At 40.9% G+C, this 16,978-nt stretch overlaps 1 protein-coding gene across 1 annotated transcript in view; it reads right to left on the minus strand.

Annotated features, from left to right (window-relative positions):
* The window catches only part of SKAP1 (src kinase associated phosphoprotein 1), a 308,582-nt gene extending 292,461 nt beyond the window's left edge, over positions 1-16,121 (minus strand). Inside the window, exon 1 of the mRNA XM_013979973.2 lies at positions 15,954-16,121. Coding sequence (XP_013835427.2) covers positions 15,954-16,002 — 49 coding nt within the window. The 5' untranslated portion in view covers positions 16,003-16,121. The remainder of the gene's footprint in view (positions 1-15,953) is intronic.

Below are 16,978 nucleotides of genomic sequence, written 5' to 3' on the forward strand. Positions count from 1 at the left end.
ATATGGATAAATCTCAAAAACATTATGTTGAGGACAAACACAAAAGAGATCATCCTGATTTATGAAGTTCGAGACCTGGAAAGGAAACTTTCTCAGGAGATGGAAATGTCTGTGTTTTGACACAGGTTGTAGTCATACAGATATACATAGATTAAAGTCATCCAGTTGTAACACCTAAAATTACTGCACTTTATTTATGTAAATTATACATTAATAAAATCCTGGGAAGGAAGGAAGAAAGGAAAGGAGGGAGGGATCAATGGATGAAGAGGCTCACATAAAGAATTATCAAATGGGAAAATTTACTTTAAAGGGAGAGTGACTTTAAGAACAGTTATTACAGAGCAGTTAAGAAACATTTTCTGTAGCTAAGTATCACCCTACACATCTCATATTTGATTTATCATATAAGTACCTTAATTAATTCCAACTTATCTACAATATTGGTTTAAGTATGTATAAATATGTGCCACTGGATACATTTTCATAAAGCTCCTATTATGTGAATAAAAATTTTATTTCCCTATAACATACTAATATCAGAATGTCAACAGTATTAGGAGACTCTAGATGAGAATTTAAGTAATTCATAAATGATTTTATCAAAGCCATAAACCTTCCGGAAAGCTTGCTCTCTGGATGCTAAGATGACTCTGTTTCTGAGCTCACATCTGGCCTATCTTCCATGTAAAAGCTGGCGAGTAAAATTAAACAGTGGAACTCAAAGACTCCAAACCTGAAAAGCCATCTGTTATAATCACCTAACCTATAATGCAGCACTGACAAACCGGAAAAGCAAGCAATGAACTTGGAAACACAGGGGAAATAAATATGAATAAATGTAGCAGAAATTATAGGATTTCTGTACGGTGTAATGGTTTATAATGTGAAAAAGTTAGATCGATGATAGTTATGTCAATATGTTAAGATTCTCAGATGACGGTAAAACTTGAAGCTTATCTTATTTCTTCTGTATTTAAAATGATTAAGAAATGTTTAAGTATTACACTTATGTAATGAGGTAAAATGTTATTACCTTAATAGCTGGCATTAGAATTTCTCTTAGGAGGAGAATCGCCATTGTCTGGAAAAGTAACTTGTTTCTCTGTGTGTGGGTGTTAGTGGGAACCTAAATCACTAAAGAGAGAGTTAAACTGACTTTCCATGTAGCAAAGGAAAAAAAATTTTTTTTTGTTTTGCTCCAGATAGGATAAAGGGGAAAAGTGCCAATGAGAAAGCATAAGGTTGGGAACTATATCAGGTGAAAGGCCAGAAGACACTCTGTGAAGACTGGACTGGCAAAAGGGAGCTTAGGCGTAGGAATGCCTAATATTCAATTTGAAATTGTTTGTACTGATACAGGGGAAACCCCTACTCCTTCTCCCTGAATCTCCAGTGAGGTCTTCTACAATCATGGGGGCTTCATATGGATAGGCTTTTGTGGAAATTGAAGACAAGGATCTGTAAAGGCCATGTTTTCTCAACCTTGGAACCACTGACATTTTGGGCTAGACAATTCTTTGTTGTGGGGGCTGTGCCATGCATTGTAGGAAGCTGAGCAGCATACCTGGCCTCTACCCATTAGATGCCGATAGCATCCTCCCCAGTTATGAAAATAAAGAAACGTCTCCAAGTGTTGCCAAATGTCACCTGAGGGACAAAATCACCCCATTCAGAAACCGCTAGTTTTCGCCTATGGAGAGCACACATGGAGGCAGGAGATCCTGGAAGGAAAAGTAAACCTGGGAATGCACGCCCCTTGAGAATTACCTAGACCTTGAGTTGTTTAGGCTTCCAAATGTGGGGAGTAGATCTTAGAGTTCAAAAGGCCTGAGCAGCCCACCTAACATCTAGGATATAAAACTAAAATATTTCTACCAATTAAAAAAAGTTTTTTCTATTTGTTAAAACAGAAAGGGAGGGGGTAAAAGATTAAATCTTTCAATTTTTTAGCTGACAAGCAATGCAGAACTACTATGTTACACAAACATACACATATACAGCATTCTGTAACAAGGTAAGGAGATAAGGACATAACATCTTTTTTTTTTGGGGGGGGGATGCTAACTCCTCTCTCCTTCCTCCATAAGGCTTCTCATAGAAATTATCACTGGACTCCGATCCAGGGAAGGAAGGAAATGGAAAAGATCCTGCAAGAACTCCTACAAACCTTGCCTAATTTGGAGTTTCAAGAATGAATTATCAACCCAAGCAAATGGTCATGCCTAGGAGTTTTTCTGACCAGAGGCAGTTGCAAGAAGGGAGAGCAATAGAACTTCCTTAAAGAAAAAAAATTAATTTTATTTATAAAACATATGGTGTGTAGATACCTTTGAGGTATTATCCTAAACTCTTTTCAAATATTCATTCTTTTATTCCTCATATAAACTCTGTGATATAGGTATTATTATTATTCCCCTTTTACAGCTGAGAAAACTAAGACCCAAAGTCAAACAGCTAGTAAGAAAGCAGTGAAGTTAGGATTTGAATCTAGGCAAACTGAACACAAAAATATACATGACCTATGAGAAAACACTAATGTTCAAAAAGAAAAAAACATCTTGAAGGACTAGAGAAAATGGCTCCCTTTGATGTTGACTTACTATGAAAGAGCAAATGTTTAGAAAACTTCTAATCATATTTTCAACAACATCCAAAAAGTCACTATGCCTATAAGCCAGATTTATAGATGTAATGAAAATAAAACAATGAGTGATAAGGAAAAAATACATGGCAATTTTTTAAGATAAATAAATGCTGAATTTAAAACCGTAATGAAGTCAGTGACAGATGACACAATAAAAGAGATGAAACAGATCAGGGGGCCAGTATATTTGTAACACAAACCCTAGTGTGATAGAATAAAACAGATGGAGTAGAAGCAATGACAATAGAAAAACCTTCCCAAGGCCTGAATCTATAGATTAAAAGGGTTCACTACATATCAGGCAAAATTATTAAAAAGTCGAAAACCTTGAAATTATCTAGTAACATTTTTGAGAACTGAGAAAACTATCCCACAAACATCCAGGCAGGCAGCAGGAGGAATGGGTTATAAAAGAAATATATCAGGCTGGCATCAGACTTCTCCTCCATAAAACTGAAGACCAGACGATAAGGGTAGACCTTCTAGAGGCTGAATTGAGAAAAAGAGGAAGGAAGAGAAGTATGAGCCTAGAATCTCAAGCCCACAGCTGAGTTTATATGAAACAAGACAGACACATATGCAAACCTGGAGGGTCTAGTTAGTGCAGTATCAAAATACCCTTCCTAAGAAATTCACTTAGCATTATATTCTGGATCATTATCTGCTAGAGCTTTATGCATCATCGAATACAAGAGTCACTTTGGCTACTGAGCAGCTGATATGTAGCAAGTGCAATTGAGGAACTGATATTTTTAGTTTTACTTATGTTTAGTTAATTTAGATTTAATTTAGATTTAAATAGCCACCTGTGGCCAGTGGCTACTGTTCTAGCAAAGTCTAAATATCTAAGAGATGAAGAGTTCAAAATGAAAAGGCCATGGTACAAAAAGTAAGCAATGAACAAATTAAACAGGGAAAAAATATTATTGTAGCCATGATTTTAAATTATTAAGTAAATGCCAAACAACTTTCTTGTAATATAATATACATAATTAAAACACTGATAATTCTATGAGTCTAAAATCTCAGATTATATCTGCAATTTCACATTTCACATTGGAGGAAAGAGCCAGAAGTTACTGTTTCATTCTTAGTATTGCTAATCAAAGGGACATGTTTCTTTTTTGTTTTTAGTCATAAGGGTAAAACTATCAGTGGAACAAAACCAGGATATATAACTCCAAAATCACTCAAAGGAAAAAAAAAAATCACGTTAAGAAAATGCTCAAGACACCATAGCAAGTGAAAAACTTCAAGTGGAAAAATCAGTATACAAAACTATCAGTGGCATCTTTACAGGGCCAGGACTCAGGTTTGATTCCCAGTCCGGCACAGTCAGTTAAGGATCCAGCATTGCCACAGCTGCAGTATAGGTTGCTGTTGTGGCTTGGATCTGATCCCTAGACTGGGAACTCCATATGCCACAAGGCGGCCAAAGAGTAAAAAACAAAAACAAAAAACTAGACACACAGAGCAGGATCAAGATGGCAAAGGAATAAGACGTGGTACTCAGCTTCTCCCACAAACATAAAAAAAAAAAAATCTGCATGTAGAATTATTCATACAGAACATCTCCTGAACACTGGCAGAAGACCTTAAACCTCCAAAAAGGGCCAAAAATCCTCCATATAACTGGGTAGAACAAAAGGAAAAAAAGAGAGAGAGGGTGCTGTGAAAGAGGAAAGGAACCCAAGGAAGCCACCTAACTGATGGGGAGATTAGCCAAGATAGAGGGACCTCGAAGCCTCAGAGAAAAGTGCAGTAGTTGGACTGAGGAGGGCAAAGCAGAGAGAGAGCCGCACAGAGCATTGGTACTACTGCCCCTTGACATCATAGCCTGAGACAGTTGGGGGCTGGGCTCTGAGACCCAGGCTCTGGACGTCAGTTCTGGGGAGAGGACTATGGTTGGCTGTGGAGATAGCCTGAGGGCCTAGGGAGCAGTGCACCAAGGGCTAAGGAGTGGAGCACCACAGCTGAGGGAACCCAGGAGGAGGTCTGGGCCCACAGGAGAAGCAAGGCCCCATTGTTGGGGAGGGCAAGAGGAGGAGGGCTAGACCACCATAGGAATATCTTTCTCTGCACATGTGTGGACTCTTGGAAGGTGGGGCACCTCTGGTGGAGGCTACAGGTGAAAGGCCCCTCTTATGTGGACTACAGGTGGCGGGCACCTACTGTGCAGGCTAAGCGGGATGGGATGCCTTTTGCATGGTGTATAGGTGGTGGAGGCAGTCTCCAGAGGTAGGCCACCACTAGGGGTCCACGAACAGGCACCACCTGTGGCCCCACAGAGGAGGGCACTGCAACTGAGCACCACCCATTGTTGCTCTCACTCCCCTGGGAACGCAAACACACATACCCTGCTGCTGCCTCTGCCAAGTACTACGGGTGCCGCCTAAACATACCTGAGGGTCCCTGCCAAATCCCAGGATCCTGCAACTAGGAGCAGCTTGTGCCATCTTTCCATGGGTCCTTGCCATGGTCAAGAGCCCATCAATCAGGCACTGGCTACTGGCCCTGCCCATTACCTCCATCTCCCTCGAAGCATGCAAAGCACCCTATCAAGGGAATAAGAGTCTGCACACACTGAGGAAAGAGACAGCAAGCATCCAAACCAAAAGCAGCCCTTACACCGAAAATAAATAGTAGGCCCTCACAAAATACCCAGGGGCACTCTTGTACATAAACAGCCCTTCAAGACTACAGTTGTTGTTTTCCTTAAACTCACAGAATAAGAAAAATATAAGCAAAATGAAGAAGCTCAGGAAACATTCCCAGTTAAAAGAACAGGAAAATTCCCTTGAAGGAGCAAACAATGAAACAGACTTCTGCAGTCTAACAGACACCGAATTCAAAAAGGAGACAGTGAAAATACTAAAGGAATTAAGAATGAATATGAAGGAATTATGAGCAGAAATGAATAGTAAGCAGATTACTTTAGAGAGGAACTAGAAAATATAAGGTGGAGTCAAGAAAAATTAGAAAATTCGTTTGCAGAGACACAAGCTGAGTTAAAGCACTGAAGAGCCGAATGAATAATGCAAAGGAGTGAATTAGTGACTTAGAAGATAGAATAATGGAAATCACACAATGAGGACAGTAGACAGAAAACCAAATGAAAAAACATGAAAGCAATATGAGACCTATGGGATAATATAAAGCAGGCCAATCTATGCATAATAGGGATTCCAGAAGGAGAAGAAAAAGGAAAGGGGATTGAAAATATATTTGAAGAAATTATGGCTGAAAACTTTTCAAATCTAAGGGAAACAGCTATCAGAGTTCTCATCATGGCTCAGTGGTTAACGAATCCAGCTGGGAACCATGAGGTTGCGGGTTCAATCCCTGGCCTTGCTCAGTGGGTTAAGGGTCCAGCGTTGCGGTGAGCTGTGGTGTAGGTTGCAAACTCGGCTTGGATCCCACATTGCTGTGGCTCTGGTGTAGGCCAGCAGCTGTAGCTCCAATTAGCCCCCTAGCCTGGGAACCTCCATATGCCTCAGGCGTGGCCCTAGAAAAGGCAAAAAGACCAAATAAATAAATAAATAAATAAATAAAGGAAACAGCTATCAAGATACAGGAAGCACAGAGGGCCCCAAACAAGTTGAACCCAAACAGGCCCACACCAAGACATATTATAATAAAAATGGCAAAGTTAAAGATAAAGAGAGGACTCTAAAGGCAGCAAGAGGAGAAAAAAAGAGTTAATTATAAGGGAACCACTATAAGGCTATAAGCTGATTTCTCTACAGAAACACTACAGGCCAGAAGAGAATGGCAAGATATATTCCAAGCTCTAAAAGAGAAAAATTTGCAGACTAGAATACTCTACCCAGAAAGGATATCATTAAAAATAGAAGGAGAAATAAAGAATTTCTCCAACAGGAGTTCCCATCGTGGCGCAGTGGTTAATGAATCCGACTAGGAACCATGAGGTTGCGGGTTCAATCCCTGCCCTTGCTCAGTGGGTTAACGATCTGGCATTGCCATGATGTAGGTTGCAGATGCGGCTTGGATCCTGCGTAGCTGTGGCTTGGATCCCGCGTAGCTGTGGCTCTGGTGTAGGCTGGTGGCTATGGCTCCGATTAGACCCCTAGCCTGGGAACCTCCATATGCTGTGGGAGCGGCCCAAGAAATGGCAAAAAAGAAAAAAAAAAAAGAATTTCTCCAACAAACAAAATCTGAAAGAGTACAGCAATACTAAACCCATTCTACAATAAATACTGAAAGGGCTCCTCTAAATAAAAATGTAAGAAGTATGATGGAGGAAATCACAACTGGAAATTAATCCATTTAATAAGCCACTATACAGAACTAAAAAACAAACAAAAAACTATTGTAAAAGCGACAAGGAACAGCAAAAGGATAAACATGAAGATGTTAAAAAAGGACATCAAAATCATAAAATGTGGGGAAGGAAAGTAAGAAAATCTAGATTCTTATTATTATTATCTTTTTTTTAGAATGTGTTTGAGCCTACATGATTATCAGGCTAAAGCAAGCAGATATAGGAAGGAATTAACAGGAGTTTCTGTCTCGGCGCAGCGGAAACAAAACTGACTAGGAACCATCATGAGGTAGCAAATTCAATCCCTGGCCTCGCTCAGTGGGTTAAGAATCCAGCATTGCCGTGAGCTGTGGTGTAGGTCGCAGACACGGCTCGGATCCCGCATAGCTGTGGCTGTGGCTGTGGTGTAGGCCCAAAGCTGTAGCTCCCATTTGACCCCCTAGCCTGGGAACCTCCATATGCTGCTAGTGTGTCCCTAAAAAGAAAAAAAAAAAAAAAAAGAAGAGGTTAATATACTTGAAAAACAGGGCAACCACAAATCAAAACCAAACAATACATTCACAAAAACTAAAAAGAAGAGGACACACACATAAAATAAAAGGAAATCATCCAACCAAAAAAAGAAAGGAACAAAGGAGAAACACAGAATCAAATGGAAAACAAGGTTTAAAATGGTAATAAATACACATTTATCAATAATTACCTTAAACATCAATGGACTGAATGCTCCAATGAAAAGACACAGAGTGACAGACTGGATTTAAAAAAAAAAACAAAAACAAAAAAACACGAGCCTACAACATGCTGCCTTCAAGAGACTAACCTTAAGGCAAAGGACACATATAAATTGAAGGTGAGGGGACAGAAAAAGATATTTCATGTGAATGGAAAAGACAGGAAGGCAGGAGTTGCAATACTCACATCAACAAAATAGACTTTAAAAGAAAGGCCATAAAGAAAGACAAAGAAGGACACAGTTTAATGATAAAAAGTCAATTCAAGAAGAGGGTATTACACTCGTCAACATATATGCCCCTAATATAGGAGCACCCAGATACACACAACAAATACTAACAGATGTAAAAGGAGAAATTGATGGGAATACAATCATAGCAGGAAACTTTAACACCCCACTCACATCAATGGACAGATCCTCTAGACAGATAATCTATAAGGCAACAGAGATCCTAAAGGGCACAATGGAAAGGTTACACTTAATTGATATTTTCAGGACATTACATCCAAAAAAATCAGAATATACATTCTTTTCAAGTGCACATGGAACATTCGCAAGGATTGACTACATACTGGGGCACAAAACTAACCTCAACAAATTTAAGGGTATAGAAATTATTTCAAGAATTTTCTTTGATCACAATGGCATGAAATTAGAAATCAATCACAGGAAAAGGAATGAGAAAAAACTGACTACATGGAGACTAAACAACATTCTACTAAAAAACCAATGGGTCAATGAGGAAATCAAAGGGAAATTCAAAAATACCTTGAGACAAATGATAATGAAAACACAACCATTCAAAATCTTTAGGATGCTACAAAAGAAGTTCTTAGAGGGAAGCTCATAGTGATACAGACTTTCCTCAGAAAAGAAGAAAAATCTCAAATCAACAACTTAACCTACCACCTAAAAGAATTAGAAAGAGAAGAACAAACAAAACCTAAAGTCAGCAGAAGGAAGGAAATCATAAAGATCAGAGAGGAAATCAATAAAATAGAGATTCAAAAAACAATAGAAAAAAAATCAATAAAAACCCAGAGCTGGTTCTTTGAAAGGGTAAACAAAATTGACAACCTCTGCCCAGACTCAGAAGAGAAAAGAACTCAAAATAAGAAATGAAAAAGGAGAAATCTCAACGGAGATTGCAGAAATACAAAAAAACCAAAAGAGAATACTACGAATAATTATATGCCAACAAATTTGTCAACCTAGAAGAAATGGACAACTTTCTAGAGATATACAGCCCACCAAAACTGAATCAAGAATAAATAGATCAAATAAACAGACCAATCACTAGAAATTAAATTTAATATGTAATAAAAACACTCCCTACAAACAAAAGTCCAGGACCAAATGGCTTCACAGGTGAATTCTACCAAACATACAAAGAGCTTATACCCTTCCTTCTTAAACTTTTCCAAAAGATTGAAGAAGGAATAATCCCAAAGCCATTCTATGAAGCCACCATCACCCTAATACCAAAACCAGACAAAGATACTACCAAAAAAGAAAAGTAAAAAAATAATTAAAAAAAAAATTTTAATGAAATTCCCATTGTGGCACAGTGAAAATGAATCTAAGGTTGCAGGTTCGATCAGTGGGTTAAGGATCTGGTGTTGCGGGAGCTGTGGTACAGGCTACAGACATGGCTCGGATCATGTATTGCTGTGGCTCTGGTGTAGGCTGGCAGCTATAGCTCTGATTCAACCCCCAGCCTGGAAATCTCCATGTGCTGAGAGTGTGGACCTAAAAAACAAAAAGCAAAAAAAAGAAAGAAAGAAAGAAAAAGAAATTAACAGGCCAATATCTTTGATGAATATAGATGTAAAAATTCTCAACAAAATTTTAGCCAACTGAATCCAACAACATATAAAAAAGATCATACGCCATGACCAAATGAGATTCATCCCAAGTTCACAAGGATGGTTTAACATACACAAATCAATCAACATCATACACCACATTAACAAAAGAAAAGTCAAAAGCCACATGATCATCTCAATAGATGCAGAAAAAGCATGTGACCAAGTCCAACATCCATTCACAATAAAAATTCTTACAAAAGTGGGTATAGAGGGAACAAACCTTAACAAAATCAAAGGCATTTATGACAAACCCACAGCCAGTACTCAACGGAGGAATGCTGAAAGCCTTCCTGCAAAAACCTGGAACAAGACTGCCCACTTTCACCACTTTTATTCAACACAGTGTTGGAAGTCCTAGGGAAAGGTGGAGGGAGTGGGACGGACTCGGAGTTTGGCGTTAGAAGATGAAATCTATTGCATTTAGAGTGGATAAGCAATGAGATCCTGCTGTATAACACAGGCAACTATATTTAATCATTTGTGATGGAACATGATGGAGGATAATGTGAGAAAAAGAAAGTGTATATATATATATATATGTGTGTGTATGTATAACTGGGTCACTTTTCTGTAGAGCAGAAATTGACAGAACACTGTAAATCAACTGTAATAAAAAATTTTAAACTATATATACACAAATTGCCTCAACTTTTAAAGTATGTACAAATAATAATAACTGAAAAAATACATGGAAATTTAATAATTGGTGAAATGGGTGACTATATTATCATTGTGTTTTCTAAGTCTTCTACAATGAACATTATTACTTTTATAACTAAATTTTTTTTTGTCTTTTTGCCATTTCTTGGGCTACTCCCTCGGCATATGGAGGTTCCCAGGCTGGGGTCCAATCAGAGCCCAGCCACCAGCCTACGCCAGAGCCACAGCAATGTGGGATCAGAGCCGCATCTGCAATCTACACCACAGCTCACAGCAACACTGAGCAAGGCCAGGGATCGAACCTGCAACCTCATGGTTCCTAGTCAGATTCGTTAACCACTGAGCCACGACAGAAACTCCTATAACTAAAATTTTTAATATAAAAAAGAAACAGAGGGAGTTTCCATTGTGGCTCAGTGGTAACGAACCTGACTAGTATTAGGAGGACGTGGGGCTGTGGCTGTGGTGTAGGCTGGGAGCTGCAGTTCCGATTAGACCCTGAGCCTGGGGACTTCCATATGCTGTGGGTGCAGCCCTTAAAAAAAGGACAAAAAAAAAAAAAAAAAAGGAAAAGAAAAGAAATAGGAAATAGAAGTATTGCCATGTACCCTTCAGATTTCAAGTAAACTATAACCTCAACTATCTACAAGATAACCCAACATCAAAAATTAAGCAAAAAAGAATCTGAGTAGCTAAAGTACATTTCATAAAGTGCAGGCCTAAAGGTTTGGGTACTGTGTTCATCAAGAGAGCCCTTCTTACTATCTTTCACATATATCTTAATTTCAACAAACTTAATTAGCTGAGGTTCCAATAGTTTTGGGGCTATAGATATACTGAGAGCACTTCAAAGTCTTGGCTTAACAGTAGGGGAAAAAATGACAAAAAAACAAGATATAAAACAGACACAGATATCCACAAAGGAGTCCGGGAGCAATTATGGCAGAAACATCCCTAAATAATTCAATATATTTCCATTAAGTATGATAGTTGATTATTTACTATAATAACTCTAAGTTAAAAGTGTTCAAAGGCCGTCCCGTTGAACACAGACTGGTTGGTTGAGGAAGTGTGAAAGGTTCTCCTGCATTTGAGAAAAAAATTGATCACAAATGTTTACAATAAAAAGTTAAAGTGCTTCTGGGAATGATATCTAGTCACTTGTGATGGAATGTGATGGAGGATAATGTGAGAAAGAGAGTGTATATATTATATGTGCGCACGCGCGTGTGTGTGTGTGTGTGTGTGTGTGTGTGTGTGTATGTGTGACTAAGTCACTTGCTGTACAGTAGAAAACTGACAGAACACTGTAAACCAACAATAATAGAAAAAATAAAAATCATTATAAAAAATTAAAAACAGTAAAAAAAAAAATGAGAAGAAAAAGTCAAAGTGCTTAAAGAGAATATCTTCAGCTATCCAGCACAGCTCACTCTTTTACAGAGTTTTACTGTACTGAGAAGGATTTTATGGAGCTCCCGTCATGGCTCAGTGGTTAATGAACCCGACTAGCATTCATGACCACTCGGGTTTGAACCCTGGCCTCGCTCAGCGAGTTAAGGATCCAGTGTTGCCGTGAGCTGTGGTGTAGGCTGCAGACACGGCTCAGATCTGGTGTTGCTGTGGCTGTGGTATAAGCTGGCAGCTACAGCGCCGATTCAACCCCTAGCCTGGGAAACTCCATATGCTGTAGGTGCGGCCCTAAGGATTTTATGATTGGCTGCATCAACCAATACAAATCTGGAGAATGATCTGGAAGGAAATAATTAATGACTGCTCCTTTTCAAAGAAGTTTAAAAATAAATAACCACAAACATATCAGAATCAGCATTAATGCAACAATTACTACTAAATGCAGCCGAGTTTTGGATGTTAATTTGGCTTTAATCCACATTCCAATCAGGGTTTAGGTATTCTGTAGATAGTTGGGACCTATTAACTATTAGAGGAAAGTCATTAAGCCCATTCCAAAACACAAGACAAATTGTGAACTAAAGAAATAATTCTCCTTCTTACATACTTGCCTCTTGTGCTCCTGACTTCAAAAGTGGGGTTAGAAAGACAAGGAAGAAACTGATTATGTCTGTATCTGTGAAACAAAGATTATGCAAACTGCCAGTACTCCATTGTTTTTGTTTTCAGAGTGGTTATCACAAAACAAAAACAAAAAGATAACTTCTACATCTGAGGCCTGATTATGTGAAAACAGACCTGAATATTTCCTACTCTTTCAATAAGGCAGTAAATGCCCTTCACTTATCTATAAGGTACTTATTTGCTGATATGGACTAGTTACTATTTCTATAAGACAGCTTGACAGAGCCTATCTGAGGGAGCCATTTCCTGAGTTACTCTAGAAACCTCTCACTGCTTTAACGTTTGCCCATAATCCAAGAAAACATTAAAAAAAAAAAAAAAGTTCCCGTCGTGGCTCAGTGGTTAACAAATCGGACTAGGAACCATGAGGTTGTGGGTTTGATCCCTGGCCTCACTCAGTGGGTTAAGGATCCTGCGTTGCTGTGGCTGTGGTGTGGGCCGGTGGCTACAGCTCCGATTAGACCCCTAGCCTGGGAACCTCCATATGCTGTGGGTGCAGCCCTAGAAAAGACAACAACAACAACAACAAATTGCCACCTTCCACACACTTCCAGAGCTAATAACAGAAAAACATAATCACAACCCTGGTTAATGGTCCTTTTGAACTCTGATGTCTCCAAGCTTCGATCTTTTGTTCTTTTACCTTTTAAATAAACTTATTGGTTATTTATTCCTGATTACAAAGTAATACATGGTCATTGTCACAGTTCAAAAAACATGAAGATATATGAAATAAAATTAATAATCTCTCCCCTACCCGCTCACTCTCCTCTCAAGGAAACTAATGTTAAGAGCTTGGTGTGTATTCTTTCTTACTACTTTCTAGGCTTACATAAACTATAATATGTGGGGGTTTGGGGGAGTTGTGTTGCTGTTTTCAAACAAAAATGGGATATTATTATATACTATTGTACACCTTACTTTTTAGTCTTAAAAATATGTTATGGACACTTTCCAAGCCAATATATACAGATCCACCACTTCCTTTCTTAATCACTGCAAAATACTCCATAAGTTGGAGAATTCATTCATACCACTGCTCCACTCTTCCCAACTCAAGGCCATTTAGCGTGGATCCTTGTACATACATACTTCGCGTCCTTTAATTTCAGTAACACAGATTCCTAGAAGTGGAGTTTCTTGGTCAAATGAAACATTTTCAGATGTTTAAACTTTTATCCTTAAACAAAATTAATATAAGACCTCTGTTCCTTTTTTCATTATGCAAAATTTGGCATAAACCTTTCACAATGCTTTGCATATTTTATTTTTCAAAGCACACACATTATGTCAAAAAATGCCCGTCATTTACGCTCATGTAGTCATAAATAAATAAATGCTTAAGTTATTGCTGTGATGGCCAGCATTAAATCACTGTGCAAATGCTTATGCCTTGGTTTATGAAAGTAGTAATTCACTGTGGAAACTCCACCTCCCCCCCAACCCCGGGCCTGTGGCAGCATTCATGTGGCAGCTCTCTCACCCTGTGACTCCCTCCACTGAGTGACGATATAGGGATCAGGACCTACATATTTCCTAATTGTCAACAGTTAACCTTAAAAAGTATGGGTGGGGGGAGACAAATAGCAATAGACAATAAACTGATAGCCATTATGGGTATCTAATATCTACAAATTATTCGTAGTGCAATGAATAATTCTGCTGGTCTATACCAGAGTGTGTTCCATAAAAAACAAAACCTACAATCAGTATGTTGCTATGATTACATGTACCTTTCAAAAGCATATCCTTCAAACATTTTTCAATAGAATTATCTGCTGAATCCCACTTTCACATTTTTCTCTCTACTTCCAGAATCTAGATTCAGGCTCTAATTGCAAACCTTTAAAAAAAAAATCCTTAAAGAAATACATTAGCCAACGAAGATCCTTAAAATTTAATCTCAGACTCCTCCATATATTCTCAAGACTGGAGCACCAACAGAGATTGTTAAGACACAGCAAGTTTGATACAGAAGTATGTGACATGCAATTAATCTCCATTCATACCCTGCTCTACTTGTCAGCAAACAAAGGTTCTGCTTTAGGAGGAGATCTGAAGACTTCAATTAAAAACAGTCAGCTAACAAGAAAATAATCTAAACTAAAGGAAGGTGGCAGGTGCAGAAATGAGTTGTTTACCAAAGTGTCAGTTTTGAACAATAAAGAACTGCATATCAAAAATGTTGAAGGAGTGGATTTCACTGCAAGCCTCTGGAAATTAAAAGGAATTTTCTACCAAGGCTGCACACAAAACGGAAGTACAATTTAACAAGTTTGTAAAATAGGTTTCCTCTCAACAAATGAGATACCAATACAAAGAATCAGTTTTTATCTTTAACTGCAAGGGCGAAATGAAACTTTTTGCCACAGTTCCTTTTCTCCTGGCAACCAGATACTTAGAACCTCTGTTTACCCTTCTAATTAGTGAACCAACAGCAGAGGGAAAGGCTGGGTTGCTTCTCCTTAGACACTCAAGATGATGGTCTTCTACCCCGCACATACTTTTCCATTCTGAAAGTTTAGATTTACTCAGGTCATAAGTAAAATAAATTTTGGAAACTTCACCTCAGAAGAAATACCTGCTTGACAGCTTTTACATAGAAACAACCCAGAATGGAAACAGTGCTACAAATAGATGGAGAGGACTTTGCCAAATATTTGATTAGGAGGCATTTATACCAAGATAACAAGGTAATGGAGATACAAAACCAATTACATTGAGAGGAACTGAAGAAAAAAAAAAAATTGCTTGCCAAAAGTATGACCTGCCCAAAGCAGGCCATCTGTTAAATATGTGTCAAAAATGTCACATCGATGCCAAAAGGCTTAATTCTGAGCAGTTTCCTCCTGGGACCCTAATGCAAGCACAGATTCCAAGCGGGCTCCGTCCCTCCGTCCCTCCGGAAGGTCAGTTACAGAGGAAGCAAGTTACTTTCACCAGAAAAAGTGTGAGCAGAGTAGATGATATTGCCCTTTGGCAAAAAGTGTCCCCGGAGTGTGACAGCAGGATGTGTTGAGTGTTGGCGTGTTTGGCCTCAACTCTGACAAGGGCTGCTTGGGCACGACAGTTTGAAGGAGAACACAGCGCAATGGGGCACTTCGAGAAAGGGAAGAGATGTTGATACAGGGACCAGCCTACCAGGGTGCCAGAGGGACCCCCGGAGTCAGAAGGCGGATGAAGGGGGCCTGAGGTCTGGGCTCTGAATTCACACCCAGGCCTTGGGCGCCCGGAGCCTGGGGAGCAGAAGCAGGAAGGTCAGGGTCCCCTGCGAGCGGGACACACGGAGTCAGGGCCAGAAAGAGACGAGCGAGAAAGGGATGAAGAGAACGGGACTGGTTTGAAGGCCAGCACGGCGGCCCAAGGACCAAGAACCTGGCCCGAACTTTGCTCAGAAGCCTGGAGGTTAAGCGAGAGGTGGAGGCGCCGGGCGGAAAAAGAAAATGTGCAGCTGAGGAGAGTGAAAGCGCCGCTGAGCCGGGAGGCCGCACAGCTGGCTCCGCGGAGTCAGGACTCCGGGAGCCTCGAGGTTCTAGAAGGTGGTGGCTGAGGGAGCTGACGGCCAAGGCCGGCCTTGGGAGCCGCTGGCGTCTGGGCTTCTGCCCGGCTCGGCACGTGCGCCTCCCGGCGGGGTCGGCGGCGCCCGGGCGGACGGGGCGTTACCTTCCAGGAGCCAACAGATCTCCTCGGGGAGGGCGACGGCGGCCTGCATGTGGAGGGCGGCGGGCGGGCAGGCGGCGGGAGAGGGCCGAGCGGGCAGGCGGGTGGCGGCAGCACCTGGCCCTGGGTCGCCGGCGCCGCGGGGGCCGAGCCACAGGGCGGGGCGCGCCCAGGAAGCGGCGCGCGGCGGGCGGGGCGCCCGGGCCGCGACACCTGTGCGCGGGGCACGCGGCCCCCACGCCTGCGCCCGAGGGAGGAGGCGGCGGCCGCCCCGCGCGCCCTGGACACCCCCCCCCCTCCGCCGCCGCCGCCCGCCGCCCCCGCCCCAGCCCCGCCGAAACTAGTGACGCGACCCCCAGCATCCAGTCCCTCAGAGGCTCCCCATCCTAAGCCTGAGACAGCGGGCCTCGGGGGACAGGTTGAAAAGCCACCGTGGCGCCTGAAGTGAGGGACGAGGAGCCAGAATCCAAAGAAAGGGTCAGTCCCCGCCAAGCCCCGGTGCACTCATTCCTGACTCAGCTGGCACGTCCTTGCCCGAAACAGCAGGGCGGAAAGTGCACTTGTCAGACAAACCAGGATGTTTAAAGAGAATGACCGTAAGTCCCAATAAATAATCTCAAACCACCAACATCGGGGCGGGGCGGAGGGTGCTCAGAGCGGTCCAGCTGCTGAAAGGATTTAAGGAAAAGAAGTGGTAACCCAGGGAGAAAGCTGAGGGAGAGGGCTCTGAGCCCTTTCTTTCTAAGAGCTGGCAGAGGGAGGTGAGTGAAGGACAAGATCAGAAAAGTGTGCCTCTCTCTCATTCAAGTACAGAGATGTCCTGGCTGTGATATGGTGTTGTGATATTGCACGATGGTACCTAAAACTAGGTGAACAGGATCCCTCTGTGTCATTTCTCCTAATGTCTGTGAATCTACAATTTCTTAAAGAGGTTTTTTTATGTACAGTAAGCCACCTACCATGAAAAAAGTATAAAGTGCCATGGGCGATAAAAGGAGGGAGATGAATATAAGAAAAGGAGGGAAAGG

Source organism: Sus scrofa, chromosome 12 (genome assembly GCF_000003025.6).
Source record: "Sus scrofa isolate TJ Tabasco breed Duroc chromosome 12, Sscrofa11.1, whole genome shotgun sequence".
In the NCBI taxonomy this organism is placed as follows: domain Eukaryota; kingdom Metazoa; phylum Chordata; class Mammalia; order Artiodactyla; family Suidae; genus Sus; species Sus scrofa.